At 39.7% G+C, this 19,619-nt stretch overlaps 1 protein-coding gene across 2 annotated transcripts; it reads left to right on the top strand.

Moving 5' to 3' along the window:
* The first annotated feature begins 252 nt into the window (after positions 1-252).
* snx7 (sorting nexin 7) lies at positions 253-19,371 on the top strand. 2 transcript variants are annotated; one of them, XM_017700382.2, is made up of 10 exons: positions 253-454; positions 2,351-2,542; positions 2,653-2,763; positions 3,262-3,426; positions 4,552-4,750; positions 5,150-5,349; positions 5,729-5,815; positions 6,736-6,837; positions 10,181-10,333; positions 18,509-19,371. In XM_017700382.2, exons 1-10 carry the CDS (start codon positions 341-343, stop codon positions 18,584-18,586), a joined length of 1,401 nt encoding a protein of 466 aa, XP_017555871.1. In that variant the 5' UTR covers positions 253-340; the 3' UTR covers positions 18,587-19,371. The 2 variants fall into 2 exon arrangements, with proteins under 2 accessions (XP_017555871.1, XP_017555872.1); XM_017700383.2 differs by lacking the exon at positions 6,736-6,837.
* Positions 19,372-19,619: the final 248 nt, after the last annotated feature.

The following is a 19,619-nucleotide window of genomic DNA, read 5'->3' as shown; positions in this document are numbered from 1 at the left end:
CCTCTGCCCACCTCCAGAGCAGAGAGAGCACGCAGCGGTGTAGGAATCAGACTGGACTACACTTCCAGTTCATCCACAACTTTCCCAACCTGGTCTTAGCGCTCGCTCGCTCTTTCTCTCGCTCTTTCTCTCGCTCTTTCTTTCGCTTTCTTTCTCTCTCTCTCTCTCTCTCTCTCTCTCTCTCTCTCTCTCTCTCTCGTGCAGATTCAGCGCTCTTCGTTCCTGACGCGGCATTTCCGTTTCTGCGCACTGCGCCGCCTCTGCCCGACTTTCACACTTTCACGGAAAAGTTTGCTTCATGAAGAGCAAAGTTAGCTGAGAGAAAGGAGCGATTTAAGCCATGATGAGCGGGACTGTGGTGGACAGCAGCAGCCCCACTGCTGCAGCCCCGGACGACATCTCAGGATCAGTGTTGGAGCTGGACGAGGACGAGGATCTGGAGGTCTTCAGTAAGGTAAATTTAGGAGAATACTTCGGTCAAAGTTGGGACAGAAGACGGTTTCGCCTCTCTGAGACCCGAGAGACAGTGAGGTGGTGGCTGCTGCTACGTGGTCTGTCTGTCTGTCTGTACTGACACGTAACATCTCTTAAAAGAACTTTTATTGAGCGGTTGAGTTTGATTTAACGTTGACGAACAGGAGGAACTTCAACGCCAGACTGAAAGTTTCAACGATCCGTTCAGCTCTAATAACATGGCTCGGTGGAAAGAACGAGCGCTACTGTCTACAGCGCTACTGTCTACAGCTCTACTGTGTTCGCCTCGGGAATCAAAGGAAAGACAGAAACGTGTTGTCATTGTGTTGTGTTGTTGTCATTGTGTTGTGTTGTTGTCATGTTGGATTTTTAATGTCAGAAATCGTCGATTCAGCTCCAGCTTTACACCGTTATAGCGTAGCGAGGCTGTAGTGACTGAAGATTGGCTACAGTAGGATCACTGTGAGAGTGAACGTGAGAGAGAGGCTTCCTCCTGTGGCATTTTCGCCTCTTTTTAATAACACATTTATGTGCAGATTGAAAAAGAGTGAAGGGAAAAGTAGCCACTGTTTTTTTTTTTATTGTGTTGTTTTTCCAGCACCAGCTGAAATTTCTGCTGACAGCAGCAGAGTTTGTTATGACAGGAAGCCTCCATAGAGGCTCAGCCAGGCTGTGCAGGCCTCCTCTGTTGCTTGGTTATCTGAGCTGGTTATCTGAAGTTTTTGTAAAGCAGAATGTTTTAGTTTAGTTTAGTTGCCTAAAGCTTCTGATCAGGATACACAACAGACACACGTTTTGTGAAAGTAAGAGAGGAGTCTGTGGAGCCTCTGTGTTATAATGCCTCATAAGGCTTAATGGCGTGAAATGGTAAGAAACATTTGCCCTGAGTCTCTCTGAAACTTTAACATAGAATCGCCACGTTTTCTAAGGGTGGAACAGTTTCAGCACAGTATCAAAAAATAAAAGATATATGTTCAAAACAGTGAAACCACAGTAAATGAATGGTTTATTGATCAGTTATTTCAGGGTGAAACTATACTAAAAAAAGTTGAATCAGTACATTATTTATAATTGTCAGAATAGGTGTAGATTTGGCACCTTTTATTTGTGCTTCTGTGACATGTTGATGTTGATATTCTATTTTGGGGATCTGAAAATAGAGACATGCTATATAAAGCTTTATATGCGGCATTGCAGGTGTTTTGTATTGTTAATAGCTCAGCTGTACTATTTTATGCAATTGCTGTTTTATATATTCCAATCTGCAGTCTTTCGTTATTTCATGGTCATGAAATTGATGAGGATGTGCCATATAAATAGTTGCAGTGAACAAAGTAATTGTCTTAGTTGTTAGTTGAAGGCAACTATACAAGTAGAACACTAAAGTGACCAAATTGGATAATTAACTATGTTGCTGTCTTGCATCTGTTAATACTCATGTATTTCTCAAACAACAACAGATGCAGCTTGAGCTGAAATAAACAAACATTACTAACCACTGCCCTTTAAGGGGTTGTTAACAAACATCAAATAAACAAACATTACTCATTAGTATCTCTGAAGTTGTCATAGCACCAGTCAGAAGGTGGAGCTTGTTTTTGTAAGGCCCATGACATGTCTCAATAAATGCATTTTCTGTTTTTTAAAAATATTTACATGTATTTGTCTCAAACTAGCTGATGAAAATGCCCAAATTCACATTGTATTTTTTGAGATGTAAACAAAAGTGTCTGATTAACTGGAAAAGTGTGACAGGCCTGGTTTTGAAGTAAGAAAATATCATATTACTAGATTTTTGTAAGACCATTGCAATCTCAGATTGACATTCTTTGAAGACACATAATAATTTAGCCTGTTTTCTTGTTTTTTGCTTAAGGATACAAACTTCATGGACGGAAGCTCTTTAAACACCTCTATGCAGACCTCCCCTGGCTCTATGGTCAATCAGTACAAGTTTGAGGAGGAGGAAGAGCAGTCTGACACTAAAGACATTTTCGTCACAGTCGATAACCCTGAGAGCCATGTGACGGCCATCGAGACTTTTATTACATACAGGGTTTTGACCAAGGTACACCAAGAGCCACAGTTTTCTAAGTGAGCGACTGAACACAGAATCCTGCATTGTTGGTGTGCACTGTCTGAATGCTTGTAATTTCTTGTATCCCTCTCTTACATCAGACCACTCGTAGTGAGTTTGACTCTAGCGAGTACGAAGTCCGCAGACGCTACCAAGACTTCTTTTGGTTAAAATGCAAGCTGGAGGAGGCTCATCCCACGCTTATTGTTCCTGTAGGTAAAATTTATCCCACTTCCACACCACCCACAGTATGCTCTAGAGATTCACAGATACAAAAGGTTAGAATTTAAAATGTCAGGTTTCAGTCTAGACACTTGAATCTAGACATATATGTATTTTATTTTTTCAGCAAGCCAATTTGACTGTGTGCTTTCAACATGTAAATTATGTGCCATCACTGTCATAACAAAACCTGGTAAAAGAATGGAGTGGATGTGACAGTGAAAATACAGACAAGTGGCAAATTAGAGTAAAAAACATAATGTATCAGCAAGGTCTTTGGCTTTCAGTATGAAATGTCTTTACATTATACTGGAGGGATGAATCACCTTTCTTCCAAAGGATACTCCCTAATTAATGTTTGCACTTTTAGTGCATTGCCAATGCATAGAAGAATCTAGAATCTTCACACATGATAAATCCAGAAATCATTGTTATGTGCTTTATACTCTACTGCCATGCACAACAATGACTTATTTGTGCTGCTTTAGCCACTACCAGAGAAATTTGTGATGAAGGGGATGGTGGAGAGATTCAATAATGACTTCATTGAGACGAGGAAGAAAGCGCTGCACAAGTTTCTCAACAGAATAGCTGACCATCCTATTCTCTCATGCAGCGAGGACTTCAAGGTGTTTCTCACGGCACAAGCCTGGGTAAAACAAACAAACATACAACACACACACACACATGCATAAATAGTTTCAGTAACAAACTCCTGGACCGTATATTCAGCAGTGGCACATTACAGAAGCAATGCTATTTCAAAGAGAAAAATGCAGGTGACATTATCTAACCCATTTTAGATGGGCAGGTCAGATATGATTTATAAAACTGGAAACTCTTTATAAAACAGCTCCATAAAACTACACTTCCTTTCTGAAGATAACAGAGATTTTTCGTCCACAAAATCATTCTTACAGCTACCCTCTTCATCCTAATCTGATTATTCCTGAACTTCACTATATGCAATGTTCCCCTGTTCATATTCTCCCATGCACTCACAGTTCCTCTAAGAGGATCAGCCTTTGATAACAGGAGGCACACTGAAGGCTGTGTAAGATAAGTGCAAGATAAGTATAGAAGAAGGTCTTTGCTTTGTCTTGTTACATTATAGAGGAATGTATTGTTGTGGCAAATTAAAGTGCCACACAAGTGATCTACCCAACTGTTTTTTCAAAAACACTTGCACTTAAATTTTTAAACAGTTAACTTCCTTTGGATGCCCTAATATGTTTACATGGAATGTGTTTTAAATGTGCAGATTTCTCATCATTTCTATTAAAACCATTTGTAGGGCACAGCATCACACCTTAGTTATGCACATCATAATAAATGTGAACCTATCACAGTCTAGTATACTAAAATATGCTGGTTAGATGTTAGATTAACCTACAGCCAGAGATTTTCAAGCAAAGGCCTTGGGTTTATGAACAAGGAGGCAAGGCCCAAATATGCAAAAATAAGAGTAATCATGCATATTCGTGTATCTGCATTGTGAATAAGTGTAAAGGTTTAGGGATGCTCTCGTGCCATTTTTAGTAGATTCTTGGGCATAACAATAATCCAAAAAATTTAAAATGTTTAACAAATTACTATTCAACACATTTTGTTTTTATGTTTAAATTATTATGTTAGGGGTACTTTAACTGTGTCATCACTTTCATATGTAATGAAATATTCTTAATTTTTCTTCTACTGGCACTTCATGTTTCTAGCACTGGCAAACTCCTTGTTGTTAGTGTTCAGCAGTTCCCTTTCCACCCTGATCTTGTCTGCAGGAGCTGGCCTCACATAAAAAGCAAGGGCCAGGTTTCTTGAGCAGAATGGGGGATACAGTGCGAGCAGTAGCTGCCACCGTCAGAGGGGTCAGAAACCGGCCAGAGGAGTTTAATGCCATTCAGGACTACGTGGAGGCGTTCAGTCAGAAGATGACCTCGATGGACAAAATTACCCAAAGAATCATCAAAGAGCAAAAGGGTATGCTTTCATATATTCCCAGTAGGGATGAGAGTGTTTTTAGAAGAATATATATACACAATATATATTATATAAAACACTATTCCATGTGTAACATAGAATTGTAGAAAATGTCGGGACACAAGCAATTAATTATCTGTCTCACATTAAGCGAAATGGCATATAAAGGAGCTGCATTTAACAATATGTTCTGCTGGTAGTCTGTTAAATCACATACAAAGATAAATCGCTAAAACAACTAAACAGTCAGGTACAAGTCCTCTCTCACACTTTTGACAAGAACATTTTCAAATATTTTCTTGTTAGGATGTTTGAGTACTGCTCAGTAAAAATTCAAAGAAACAGTGGCTAAAATACCCATGCCTAAGACTCACTTACTCCTTTCTGCTTTGTGTCCAGAGTACTTGGAGGAGATGAAGGAGTGTGGACCCATCTACACTCTGTGGTCAGGTTCAGAGGAGGAGCTGGTGGAGCCTCTGAAGATGATGGCAAGTTGCTTGGACAGATGCTGCAGGGACAGTGAGGAGCACACCCAGTATCTCAGCAGCAATCTACTCCCAATCCTACACGAATATGTGCTCTCCACTGAGACACTCAAGGTACTCAATATTGTTGCCACCTTGGCTAAGTAAAGAGAAAATGATTGATATTTTTTTCTGAAGTAATATCAACAAAAACAGAAATGATTAAATAATCCTAGCCTCAAATAGTGCTTGTTTTAGGTTTTGTTTAGTATGCCCCCCCCAACCAAGACTTCTCTTTAAAACAAACAGTGCCGTGTTCTTTTGTAAGCCGTGTTTAATTTGTGTTCGACAGCGCTAGCATTTCATCTCATTTGTGCTGTAACTGGAGGCATAAAGCCTGGGTCAATACTGTGATCAATATAATGTGCATTATGTTTTAGCAAGGCTTATTATGTATTTCATCCAGTCCTACATTTCATTAAGGTGTATTGATCATGGTATTTGTAATACACAGGCAGTACTTCGGAGACGAGACAACATCCAAGCGGAGTTTGAGGCTAAGAACGAGGCTCTTGCCACTAAGAAGACAGACAGCGAAGCAGTGAGTGCAATATTGACTCTTTCCTTTTTCCATTTAATCCACCCAATGCTCTCTTGCAATTTCCCAAAGATTATTAGTAATAAAGCCTTGCTTCAGCAGCCATGTCTGCTTTCATTTGAAAGCAATCCATTTTAAGCCTAAAGAGGAATATGGTGAGATTATATAAATAACTCAGGAAAGCTGAGGAAGTCCCACTAAGCCTGTATGCATTTCAGCTAGAACATGGTAAATACGGTTGAATATAGCCTGTGCTAATCATGTCATGCTTAAATCTTTTGGGCTTTTGACTTCTTACATCAATTCCATCAAATGTCATGAGTGCAAGAATGATCCCCCTGTGGAGAGGGGAAAGGGGCATTATTAGGTAGAGTCCTTTTGGAGAAGTGCTTGAAGGTTGTGGAGGTGCCCCTCCAGCTTAGCAATAACCTTTCTCTAGAGAATTTAATTACAGACGGTGAGCAATGACTTCCACTGTGCTGTATGACTCTTGAAATGGAAAGATTATGTTTTATGTTTTTAGGTTGTGTCTGGTCTACAAGCATATAATGCTGAGCAATATCTCAAAGATCTTAACCCTACTCAATATTAAATTAAGAGTAGAACACACCAAATGCCACATAGCATAACCGTCCCCACACAACCCTGTTGAATTTGAATACAACCCTATGCAAACACTGTTCTCTATCCTTGTCTGCAGAATGTCACTTTGACTTGTTATGTAACCAGTAATGAGAAGCAACCAGAAATGTTGGCTTATATGTTGTTTCTGAAAGCATGATGGAAAGAGACACATTCTCAGACCTGTATCACTAGAGGGTCAGTCTCTTTAATAAAAGTGTAGACATTAATACAGTCAAATGCAGACCTGTGTTCACTTGTTGTATGTGATGTTTCATCCTCTATTGGTTGTGTCCATGAAGGAGTCTAAGATGCTGAGTTTAGCCTGGGACAGCCTGGTGGGCAAAGACCCAGACGAGATCAGACAGCAGAAACAGCAGAAGCATAAAGGAGAGATTAAAGAGGTACTGCTTTTGTAACAGCAGTTAGGCATGGCTTTACTAGCTTCTACTTCTGTTTTTGTAAGCTTCATTGTTTTGAGCTGGTAACATTTTCTGAAGAACTGGAATTTGAACATGGTTCAGGGCCAGTGGGTATTCACTTCTGGTCATGAAGAGCCGGTGTCCAGCACAGTTGAGTGATTTCCCCGATCAGACACATCTTTAATTAATATTTAAGACACATCATTAATTGAGCTTAGACTGTATTTTTTTTTCTCTCTTTATTGTCTTTTCAATTTAGCAATAAATGACAAAATACTCAAAATACAGTTTGCCATATAAAGAATATAAAGCGACACCCTTTTTCTGTACCATCTCTGTTCTTCCCAAAACCATACCACCCTCCACTCCCTCTCAGCACCCTACATACATTAATAAGTTAAAGAGGATGTCCACCAATTTTTCAAACCTTCTGCTTAATTCACTTGTTAAGATGGAAGCAAAGTCATTCTTATTGGTTTTATGTGAAATGGTACATTGAAGAGATTTCTTTACAGTGATGGTGGAACACTGCCACTTATTTTCTATTCAAGATGACCATTTGTGTTCTGTGTCTTTTCATACATAATGTTGGTAATGGTAAAATAGTGGTAAATGATAAAAAAAAAGGTTTTCTTTGTGTACTATGTTTGCCGTACAATGCCCTGCCTGTACCTCGCCACCATGAGTACGTTTAACGATGTAGATTTTAGACCAAATTTTTAACTCTAATAATGTTTCAGGCTTCAGGTGGTGTATTCTTAACCATTTTGTGGGGGATTCATTTCTTGAGATGTCTGGTTTGTGTCACCACCACTGTGAATAATTCTGCTGTGGTGAATTTCTCATTATAGAATGACTTTGTTGACAGGATGAGATGGTGACTAGCAAGCAGGTAAAAGCTACAACACTGTAAACATGGCATTCTCTAGTTTTGCAGTAACATAGCAATCACAGATCAATTGATCAATTAATATTATAAGCCATTATCTGTCACGGATTCGAAATTTCAGCTTAGTTAGTCAGTGTGTTTGAGCAGAGAAATCGCCAAGCTGTGCTGGACGCTGGTCCTACAGGGCTGAAAACCCGTGGTATAGGCTTATGAATGACTGTATTCCGTAATGCTCTGATGTGTCATCCTTGTGTAGATTCCCTAGTCCCTTTTACTCTGGCTGTCCTTGCGCTGGCTCACGCTGCTGCATGTTATCATTAGCTGTGCTGGTATCGTTGCAATGGCAAATGGATCTTCTAAATGCATTTCTTTCATCCACCAGAATGATGGTCCTCCTTAGAGAAAAGAGATTAGGGTGCATGTGGTTATCAAATAAATGCTTCCCTCTGCGTTGTCTGTGTTGCTGGCCGTGCTCAAATCTTGTCAATTTGTTGACAGTCATCTAGCCTTCTGAATGTGTGTGATGTAATATTCCATCCAGCAGATGTCAGTAAAGGTCAGAGTAAGCATATGGGGAAAACATTGAACCTCTCACTTCCACGCTACCAGAAAGCAGCAGCGCATATGGGGTCCTGTTTATGAACGTTTAGTTCAAAAAAGAGTGTCATGAAGCATTAAGTTGAGCTTCTTGCATTCTCTGATTGCCTGATTTCTCTCTAATTCATTACTTCTAATAGGCTTCAGACTATTTAATGATGAAATGGAGACCTTGATCCTAATGACTAAGTGTGCATGTGCAAACTAGTGTGTTTGTCAGTATTAATGCGCCTGCTGTGCATCTTGTAATAACAGTGAGGGCAAATCAGCGTAACTAATGATCTGTCCTGGTTGTCACCGGGGAGATGCAACTCCAGACAGTTACAGAGCACACCAGCACTGCCTCCCTCCCTCTGTGCGTCGGCCCCATTCAACCCAAGCCATCTCCCGTTCCACAAGACGGCCCTCACATTATCAGAGTCTACAGACACACACTTTCACACACTCACATACAGACGTGCACATGCGCCTCTCCGGAAAGCACCTGGGTGAAATGACAGCAAACACAGAGCACTTGACCTTCATCAGCTCATCTGTCAATAAGCGACTGCTCCCCCAATCTCAGTTTACTAATTTGACATGCACTGCTCCCCACAGACCTTAGGCATCCCAGCCATCTATTAGACTGTTTAATCATTTCGCTTCATGCTTCAGTGCAACATGATACTTTTTGTGTTATCAGAAACCAATTGGACCCAAGAGAACACTTGCTCACACAGCAAGCTGTTTGATAAAGACGAGTCATTAGGAACCACCTTGATGAGGTGGTCAGATCAGTGGTGGTGCAGTAACAGGAGAGCCATTGCACTGTAATTTAAAAAAAAAAATTGTGCACCTAAAAGGTACTTTAAGACTACATGGTGATACTTTAATAACAGGCCCTCCTTAAATAGCAACAATTCTCTATTATATAGTTTGTTAATGACAGTTTACAGTTGTGTTGTGCAGCAGTTGAAATGATTAACCATTTATGTAGTGACATAATGAAAATAAGTACGTTCTTCAGAAATGTATTATATTTACATGTAAAAAAGTAATACAGGATAAATGTATTACAAAGTTGCAGTGTTACAATGTGATTCCAATTAATGAAAGATTATTGTATGTGTGAAAACTATACATTAACCACTTAAATACTTAATCATTTAAAACATGACAGGGCCTTTATTTATACAACCAAGTAAATGCTTGATAGTTGAAGTTCCATATTTTTTGGGTTATGAGTATCAAATAACTAAATCATTATTAGCAAGCTATAATTAGTATTAATAAAGTATAAATAATAAAGTATTTGGCATCTAAAATTCAAATAATAAAAAGGTTAATATTTCAATTGGTACCATTTATTAATGCATATGTATCTATTATATAATTTTGAATGGTCATTAACATTTACACTATAACAAATTGGTGTAACTGCACCTTAGCACATAAGGGTTACCAGTGGGCAAAAAACCTAGAGCCTGAGCTTGTGTCATTGGTACAGTGACTGAGGCAGCCTTACTTAAAAACAGAGCTGAGAATGTGCCAGGGAACAAATTATCGTAATTACACTGAGTCAAGCCATCTCAACACTTCCAATAGAACTGACCATATGCATCATTATAAATTAAAATTGAACAAAAAACTTAATAGCAGTGCACTCAATAATGAAAGGGTTTTACAACACTCTGAAAATGTCCCTATTTCAATTGACTGGTTTGTGAATGAAGGGCTAGGCTGGACTTTTACATCAAGCATGATGTCACCAGCAGATGCGACTTGGCAGGCTTTTGGAGGGAAGCAGTGTGGGTGTGTGCTGGATATGTTATGTGATGGTGTGACTGTGTGCATGGGCAGTTGAAGGAGGAGATTGATAAGCTTGAGGACAAGCTGGAGTGGGCCAATAACACGCTGAAGGGGGACTGGAGTCGCTGGCAGAAGAGCATGAGGTCCGACCTTAAAGCAGCCTTCACCTACACAGCAGAGAAGAACATGGAATACTACGAAAAGGTGAGCAATGTCTGTTCATGTGCCATTTTGGAGAACGGGTAATCAGTCTAGTCTACTTGGTTATTTCTTCTAGAAGACATGAAAAACTTTAACTGCTGACAACTGTACCATAAAAATATATTGGGCAAGTTAAGAAATATATCTGTATGTAACTGTAAAGTTTTGTAAATTATGTTCACCATTTGCCACCAGGTGGAAGGCTTTGGATCTCTTACAAAGACTGTCTGATGGATGCATGTGGCTTTCTGCCTGCAGTCATTTGCATCTCCGCTTTGGGCATTTGCCAGTAGAGGGTGGTAGTATTTCATTGTATACCCACTGACAGTTTACTATAAGTAATGGGCCTCCAAGGCTATAAAGATAGGCTGGTATTTCCAGTTAAAAAGGTTTGGAGGGCTGAGGTATTATGATGGATGGCATTAGATGGGTATACTCTCTTTTTATTTGCTCTCTGTAGCTCTCTCCTTCATGCCTCAGAGTTGAATCAGAAATCGTGACCCAAGCATTGATGGTGCAATACAGTCTGGAAAGTGGAACTGGCCTTTGCGGATGAGGGAGGGGTGTTCAGGGACTTTGGCGAGAGATGTCTGATGTTTATAGAGTTTGTGATGCATCATCACTCTCACTGCTTCCATAGCCCCTTGAGGCCATCCTGAGCTTTCATAGAACCAGAGAAGATGTGTAATTATAGCAAGCGAGAATATCACACATTCACTGTATTCTAGAGCTCGCATTCTCAGTGTAATCCACTGAGAGCAGCAGCATCTACAAGTATGTGTTCCAACTGTGCACTAAAACAACAGAGTTTAATAATTACAATCATTAAGTACGTTATCATGCTTCAGAATAAAAAAAAATTAGAAAACATGTACTTGCTATCCCAAAAAAATCAAAAATAATAAAAAAGTATCCCCAGAATGGTAACTTTACAGGAGAAACCATAAACAAAACCAATCTTCACTTTTAATGTAAATGAATGTAATGAGATTTTTTCCACATTTTAACCATTCAGTTTTGAGACAATGTAAAAGACAGCAGCTGATGATGAAAGAAAAAAAAGACTGAAGAGACCTTTTTTGGAGAGTGTCAGCATATTTAACAGAAAAGTAAATAGAAACCTCAACAACTGAATATAGTTTCATTTTTTTCAGTATTTTTGTGTCCACCTCATCACCTTATCATAGCTTCCATTCATTTTGGGTGGCCTGCTTTCAGTTTTTCAATGAAATCTGCAGGGATATTTATTCGCACCTCCAAAGTTCAGTCTTAGAAATTGGTTGAATTTTCAGTTTCTCACAATCCAAGTAATCCTAAAGACATTCAGTGAGGTCTGGGGCGGCCAGTTAATTTTTCTTAGAATAGCAGCAGCTTCTTTGGTTGGTTTGCAGACTTTCTTGTTGTTTTTCATTTTCTTAGTAACAGCTTTTTGACGGCTACACATCCTTTACAATCTTGATTTTTCAAAGATCTAACAAAATGTTTTAAGTATACTTTTTATCTAGTGCTGACAGTTCTTATGGTCTGCCAGGTCTTGAACGGTTGTTAGGAGTTGTATATTCTTTATATCTTTTGTCTTTATTTCTTGAACTCCAGTTACTGAAGCTCTTGTTTTTCTGCTTATTTTCCTTTTACCTTCCAATTCCTTATGCAAGACAAGAAGTTTGTTCTAATCTCCTCAGAAATATCTCCTGACAAATGAACAACTTGTGCTTATTTACAGTTTTGACTGGAAATTAAATAAATGAAGCATGGACTCTGATTTATACACACGCCTGTAGCTTTCTTAATTTGTTACAGAGATGGATCCATATGGTGTTGTGCAGTGTTGTAATGCATGCTTATATATGTTTTGACCCTTCTTGGATCAGGGTGAGCAACCTTGCTCTAAGGATTCATTCAGAAAGCAGAAGAGCAAGGAAATAGCTGTTGGCTTCAAGTAATAATACTCAGCAACAGAGCCAAAGAAAGACAGACAGTGGGACAAGAAGTTTCCCAGCTCACACACCTTGATTTCTGTTTCTCATCTCTTTTATTGGTAGGCATCAGTCTGCTGTAGGCTGGTCTGTTATTGCTGTGTACATTTGAGGGGAAAAACAAGAAAGCATACTAATTGCTCCAGCTGTTCTAAATGAAACACCTCTGGGTCATTCATCCGTTATTGCAGGTTCCCAGCAGAGAAGGCCAAGGCAAGATTTGAATCAAGACAAGCCCATTCCTCATATTATTGTGTTTGTTGTAACCTCCAGGCTAAGGCTCATTTTTGTTTAATATCAAGGAAAAAAGACCAAGCAGGTGAGTGAGGTGAAACTGGAGAAGAAACAGAGTAAGAGGGAGAGAAGGAGCATGGAGCTCCTACAGGCTTAAGTGGACGGTTCACAGAAGTGTGAGATTTGTTCCCATGGTGAGATGCTGCATTAAAGTGTGCTAAAAGAGGTGAATGAAGCTGAGGATAGGGACTATGCATTAGAGTTCTAGCTCCAGAGTTTGGTATGCAGGTGGTGATGGGGGACGGTTGTGTGCCTGTAGCTGCCCCAGGCCCTCTAAATGATTAATGCACATCAGAATGACCTCAATAAGGTGAGGCAAGGGGATGAAAACCCTCTTCTGAGACTGGGGATGAAGGCCATGGGTACTGACAGGACCTGAGGGAGAGTGCTCCACTGTGCCCCCTATAGCAGACAATACCCCACAGTACTGTATACTCAGAATGTAGATTAAGAATGAGGGGGTGAAAGTAAGAGCATATGTGGGAAGATGGATTTGCCAAGAAGAAAGGAAATGGGAGAAAACTCTGAGAGAAGGAACATTGAATGGAGGTGAAGACATGACAGGATCTGCAGGGTCTGTTCAGACTACAAAGTCAGATTGTTTTCATTGTAAAATAAAATGCTTATTTTGTATTATATTTACAAATAAGAAGCCCATTTGTAAAATGGGTCTGTCAGTTAGCTCTTGGATTTAAATAATGGGCCTATGTTTAAGGAGGAAAAGCACAATGTCAGTGAGCAGCTGAGATGCTTCATGTAAGACAGAACCTATAATTAAATGGATAAGATGGGAGTTTTGAATATATTGTAATTAGAAAAGTATGTATCTTTTAAGTATAAGCTGATTGTGTAAGGTGACGATCCCCAGTCTAACCCTGTCTTCCTGCGTGGGCTGATATTGTAATTTTTAGAGGCATTTGCATGGTAGCCTATACAACACTGTGGGCACAGCAGGCATACACTGTAAGATGGCAAGTTCAGAGGATTGCCATGGAGACACCATAGCAACAAGGATGTTGCTCAGAGATGGGGAAGACAAGGATCCCATCATTATATGTTGGACTTAAATAAGACAGAGCCAAGCATTTTCAAGGTTTCCAAACATTGCCTCAGAAACATCCCTTATGAGACGTGCAGCACAGCAGGGGTTGATGTTAGGTTTTCATTTATTCATTGTAGGAGCCCTTTACACTGGATGTTTCCCCTTTGAATTCAACACTTCTCACTGTTTTCTCGAGCAGCAGTGCCATTGTTGACTGCAGTGCAGAAAAGTTTGTTTCCTCCTCCTCTCTGCATGCACTTTGAAGTAGCTGAAGTTGAACTCAAGCCTGTCTTAAGTCATGCGTTCTAAGCCGATGTTTGTAAGCATGCCCATCCTCAGACTGGTTGATTATTTGCTCTGCACTGCCTGTATCGTTCCCAGGTTAGCTCTGTTTACCTCCACATCAGCTCCACAGCTGGAGCTGAGGCAGAGAATTGCTGGTTAATGGGGACAGGCCCTCAACCTCATAATGGGGCCAGGCCCTCAACAACAGCTGAGGTTTCTACAGCAGTGTCCACTGAAGCCTGCGGCAGCAGCATATCTGATACAATGTTAAGTCACACTACTTTTCCCATTCCATCTCAACAGGAACAAATGCCTCTGAGCTTAGAATATCAGCCCGCTATCAGGGAGTATCGACAGCCCCAGTCCTCATCAGTGAACTAATACGCTTGTTGCGTCTGCAGACGTGTGTCAGGGCGTGTCACTCGGTGCTTCCACTATGTTCTCACCAATATTATTTGTCTTCTTGTAGTGGTTGCCACTGTATCGCACTTATGGTTACCCTCTGTGCAGTGCTTTGTGGGAAAAAAAAATCACAGAATTTAAAAGACGGGCCATGTGGTTTATTAGTAGATGCCACACAACTAAGAAATTTTATTTGCATTTAATTTTCCAAGGGTTATTATGAATACTCAGTTAAACTCCATAAAAAAGAACTAATTAAAATGTACATTCTGTAAGAATCTGGAGTGATTAGTTGGTAATTTGCATGATGATGCATAGTGTAATTTCTCATGGTCTCTCTTACAGTAAGAACCTCATTCTCACTTATGTTTATGGGGGATTTTTTGTCAAATATTTTAATTAGGGATGTGAATTTTGGCACAATCTTTTAACAAATATCCAGCTGTCATTAGCCACCCATTAAATCATTAAAGCCCAAAATCAAGGACACAGCCCATTAAAATATCAATTAGAAAACAGAAACCTCCAGATCTAAAAGCTGACTGACTTGAGTTACACTCGGAGACATTGTAAAATTGTAAAAACTTGATAATACATGCTCTTTTCAGTGCACACAAACTAAATTCTATGTTAATGCACCAAACAATTAAAAAATGGCCCTTGCATAGGCTGTGGAAGGTATTGCTGATGGGTGGGGCATAAACATGTATATGAAGTAACATGTTAAACATGGACTCACTGACAACTGTACACAGATCAGACATAACATTATGACCACCTCCTGGTTTCTATGCTCATTGTCTATTTTATCAGCTCCACTTACTGTATAGATGCACTTTGTAGTTCTACAGTTACAGACTGTAGTCCATCTGCTTCTCTGATACTTTGTTTGCCCTCTTTTACTCTGTTCTTCAGCGGTCAGGACCATAATGAACCCTCACAGAGCAGGTATTATTTGGGTGGTGCCTCATTCTTAGCACTGTAGTAACACTGACACGGTGGTGGTGTGTTAGTGTGTGTTGTTCTAGTATGAGTGGATTAGACACAGCAGTGCTGCTGGAGTTTAAACACTGTGTCCACTTACTGTCCACTCCTACCTTGTAGATGTAATGTCAGAGATGATAGCTCATCTGCTGCTGCACAGTGTGTGTTGGTCAGCCTCTAGTCCTTCATAAGTGGTCACAGGACGCTGTTGGCTGGATATTTTTGGTAGGTGGACGATTCTCAGTCCAGCAGCGACACTGAAGTGTTTAAAAACTCCAGCAGCACTGCTGTGTCTGATCCACTCAGACCAGCGCAACACATCAGTGTTACTGCAGTGCTGAGAATGATCCACCACCCACATAGTACCTGCTCTGTGAGGGTCCATGGGGGTACTGACCACTGATGAATGAGTAAAACAGGGCTAACAAAGTATCAGAGAAACAGATGGACTACAAAGTGAACCTATACAGAAGTGGAGCTGATAAAATAGACAATAAGCATAGAAATAAGGAGGTGGTCATAATGTTATGTCTGATTGGTATATGTTCATAATTATATGACCAAATACTAAAAGGGTGACAATGACTATAATATTCAAAAGTAGGCTACAGAAAATAAGCTCTTGAAAGCTGTTGCCATGCACCACATGCTTTTCTATAATCTGTCATTTTTACCTGTATGCATAATTCTTAGTATGAATGACAATTTCACTTATTCAAATAGTTACCTTAATACTTTTTTTTAGCCAAAGTAAGTTTATTTTTCAGTTAATACTATTTTGTTAATTTACATCCCTAGTTTTGATATACTTTTGTTATTGAATTGTAAAATAACCAGTAATATCTCAGTTAGTAATATAATCAATACTGGCAGCCCTACGTTTTACATTTCAAAACATTTCTGTCTTGTCTTGCTGCAGACTTCTCTTTCATCTGTGTCTGCCTTCTAACTTCTTTCTTCTGCCTTGTACGATCTTAGTCAAGTGTTCCTTTGTGATGTCTGCTTACCAAAGTGTATCATAGTGAGCTAGCAAATAGAGCAGTGTCCATCAGCTGTCAGTTTGTGGTCTTCTCCAGCCTGAGGGTATCAATAACCCAACTGCCCAAAGCCAGGGTCAGTCATAAGCAAGCAATCATTTCCAGAAAACAAGCGAGTGAGGGGACAGCCTGCCACCCCACTCACTTCCACAACTCTCTATTGTGCTTTTACCCTGAAGATAGTGAATCAAACACACTGTGTCCTTGAGCCTACCTTGCAGTATTTTTCTATGTCTGCTGTGAAAATTCAGGCTGTTTTGAGGGGAAACAGTTTATTCGGGTTTGAACTTTTTATGTGGTACAGTCATTTCTAATTCTCTCATTTGGAATAATTTCTCCAGCACAAATGGGAAAATCACTCCGACAGATCACTCACTGACTGAGCGCTTTAGTATGTATTACGCTTCCATCCTCCAATTTCGGGAGAGAAATGTGAAAGTGTCTTCTTTAACTCTGACTTTCCTACTCACTGTTGCCTGTTCATTGTCTGATTGGGTGTAAATTATGTTGGGGGTGTATGCGCGGTCAGCCAACATGCTGTCTTTGATGTTGTATTTTCTGGCAGGTATACTGAGTTTTCTCTCCTCTACAGGCATTAATATTCTAGTCTTGCTGAGTCAGATGTCTACACAGACAGCTCAGAGTGGGGAGTAGCTTGTAGATACTGTACCTTTTTACATGCTTCCATAACTCTGCCATTCATACCTCACCCCTGGCATGCCCTAATGATGAACTCAAACATTGTTCTTTCCTACAGTTTTCTTAGCTTTAAATGCTCTCTGAAATGTAGTTCTCTATCCAGAGACATTATAAAGGAGGAGGAAACCGTTTACTGGTTAAAAAAAACATGCTCAACATGGGGTCTGTTTACTAGGAAAAGCAAGCCAGTCAATAAAAGAAAATATTTGTTTGCTTAGTTAAGCTGCACATAGGAAAAGCCTTCCCTCAATGTGTTTATAAGCAGTATAAGAATAGACTGAAAAAAATCTTTTTGTATGTTATGTTATTATATTTGAGCTACAAAACATTCATGAGACTTTTGTCAGATTTTACCAGTGATGTTTTTGAAACATTGAAAAATGGTGGAATTTCCCTTTAGTGATGCTGCTTAATTCAGTAATTGAGATATAAACATTAGGAATAGTTTGATGAGAAAAGGTTTATTGTAGACAAGTTTACTGACTCGGGTTTCTTTACAGTGGTGGTCCAACAAACCATGTGTTTTTAAAAATGTTTTAGGCCAAAACTTTTTTAGGCCAAAATCTTCACAAAACAGTGTCTTCGACATCAGACCGCATATTTGTAACCATTTCATGCAAGGTAGGCTTTAGAGCTTTTTAAACTGTTTAGATGTCTGGTTCCTATCACCATCACTGTGAACAGGTCTGACTTGGTAAAATTTCTCTAGAGCAGAGCATTTCACATCAAACCACTCTGAATGACTTTACATCCTAACCTTTTAATTATGATAAATTGATGGAATTTCTTTACAAGCTTTTAGTTCTTTGCTTATACGTCCCACCATATTCAAAGAGAGAGGAGTCTGGTCTAGTATGAGTGGGAAATTAGCATTTTCCAATGTTTTGCCACAATGGCCACTAAATGGACAGACGCTTTGCCCAAACGTTTACCCAAATCTGGTCAATTTATATTCTTTGTGGTCAGTGAGCTATAGCCTTTTACTACAGCTATTTATAACTGTGGTCCGGTGAAGTGAAGTGCCATCCTGATTAAGTGCCTTTGACAGGCAGTCGGCCACAGTGAGCATGCCTCTGGTGTGCCAACCACGACACAGACTCTCAAGTGCCAGGCAAGTTGTGTGGGCTGTTGGCGGTGTGGGGGGGGTTGGGGGGGTTGTGGGGTGTTTGGACCTGAGAGCGAGGAGGACATTAATCTAGAGCCTGGCAAGTGACACATAAATGGCGCGCGAACCTACGCTCGGCCGCAGCTTGTGAATGAAATTGGGTGCTAAATTGAAAGTTGCCATGTGTCAGCCCTCATGGCAGCCTTCAAAATGGCCTCCCATTACTCTGGAGTCAGGGGGCCTTTATTGATGAGGGGAACACCGAAGCCAGACAAAAGTCCATAGGTGCAGACTGGGGAGAGAGACGAAGATGGAGACTTGCTGCTGTCATTCTAAATGTGTGTTCTCTTGCAGTGTCTGGCAGTGTGGGAGTCATTCCTGCTGTCTCAGAGGACTGAGGCCAGTGAAGGAGGAGACAGAGACGAATCTTAATCTCCCATGATGCGTTTAGCCAAACCACGATGACCAAAGACGAGTGTTTACCTTGCAGTCCAAATGCTCCAGTACCACTGCTGCAATATGAACTCAGCTGTGCCTTATTATCAACTGACGAGGGACAAAGATTTGTAAAGGACCTGTTATTTCTCTTATCCTCTACTGCTATGAGTGCCTTTTTTTTCTATGCAGTTCACAGAACTTGTCGAACTTGTGAAAAAGTGGCAAATATTTTAAATACGATTTTTGATCCTGTTTGACATTAAGCACTAAATGCACTATTGGGTTTTTAGATTTGACAATAAAAAAGAATTTATGTGAATGGAATAGAAACCCTTCATGGCTTTATTACCTTTTGGATGCCATCACTTTTGTGGTTTTATTCAAATGTTTGTTTGGGTGTAGGTTTTATCTAAAATTGCCTTTGCTAGTTCAAAGTATTTGACGTTACAGGTCGATCCTGAACTGATTGACTCATTGCTGACATTCCAATGTGAAGTGAAATAATATACCCTAATCACACAATCGAAAACGCATTTTTAATGGAATTACATCAATCTCTTGATTTGTTTAAGGGTCAAATATTCTATCACAGCTGGAGTAAATCCCAGATTCATTGCTTTTTTCTTTTTTTAATGTCTTGAAGCATCTAAAGCTGATATCTACAGTTTGTTTACATGATTCAAATTTTCAAGTCTTGAAACCATGAAACTAAAAAAAAGTGTACATATTTTTCGATACCGTATTTCAATAAAAGATGCATCAGTCATCATGCAAGTTTATTTGCATATTGTGTCAATTGTAATATGTGGCATGTTTTTGTTTACCCCTATTTTTAGATTCATAGCTATAAACAGAATAACTGTAAAAATCTCCTTTCGTGGTTTTTTCATATTGTTCGCTGTGGATTTTTTGTTTTCTTTATCATGGGATTTTGCTCTCACTCTGGGTGTGAAAGAACAGGCCACGGAGCTGCATGTTTGATGCTAAAGTAGGTTACTCACTTGGCCTAATCGCATTAAACATTTAA

This window comes from Pygocentrus nattereri, chromosome 3 (genome assembly GCF_015220715.1).
Source record: "Pygocentrus nattereri isolate fPygNat1 chromosome 3, fPygNat1.pri, whole genome shotgun sequence".
In the NCBI taxonomy this organism is placed as follows: domain Eukaryota; kingdom Metazoa; phylum Chordata; class Actinopteri; order Characiformes; family Serrasalmidae; genus Pygocentrus; species Pygocentrus nattereri.
The sequence above is the reverse complement of the archived record's forward strand: the minus strand, read 5'-3'. Positions and strand labels throughout refer to the sequence as shown.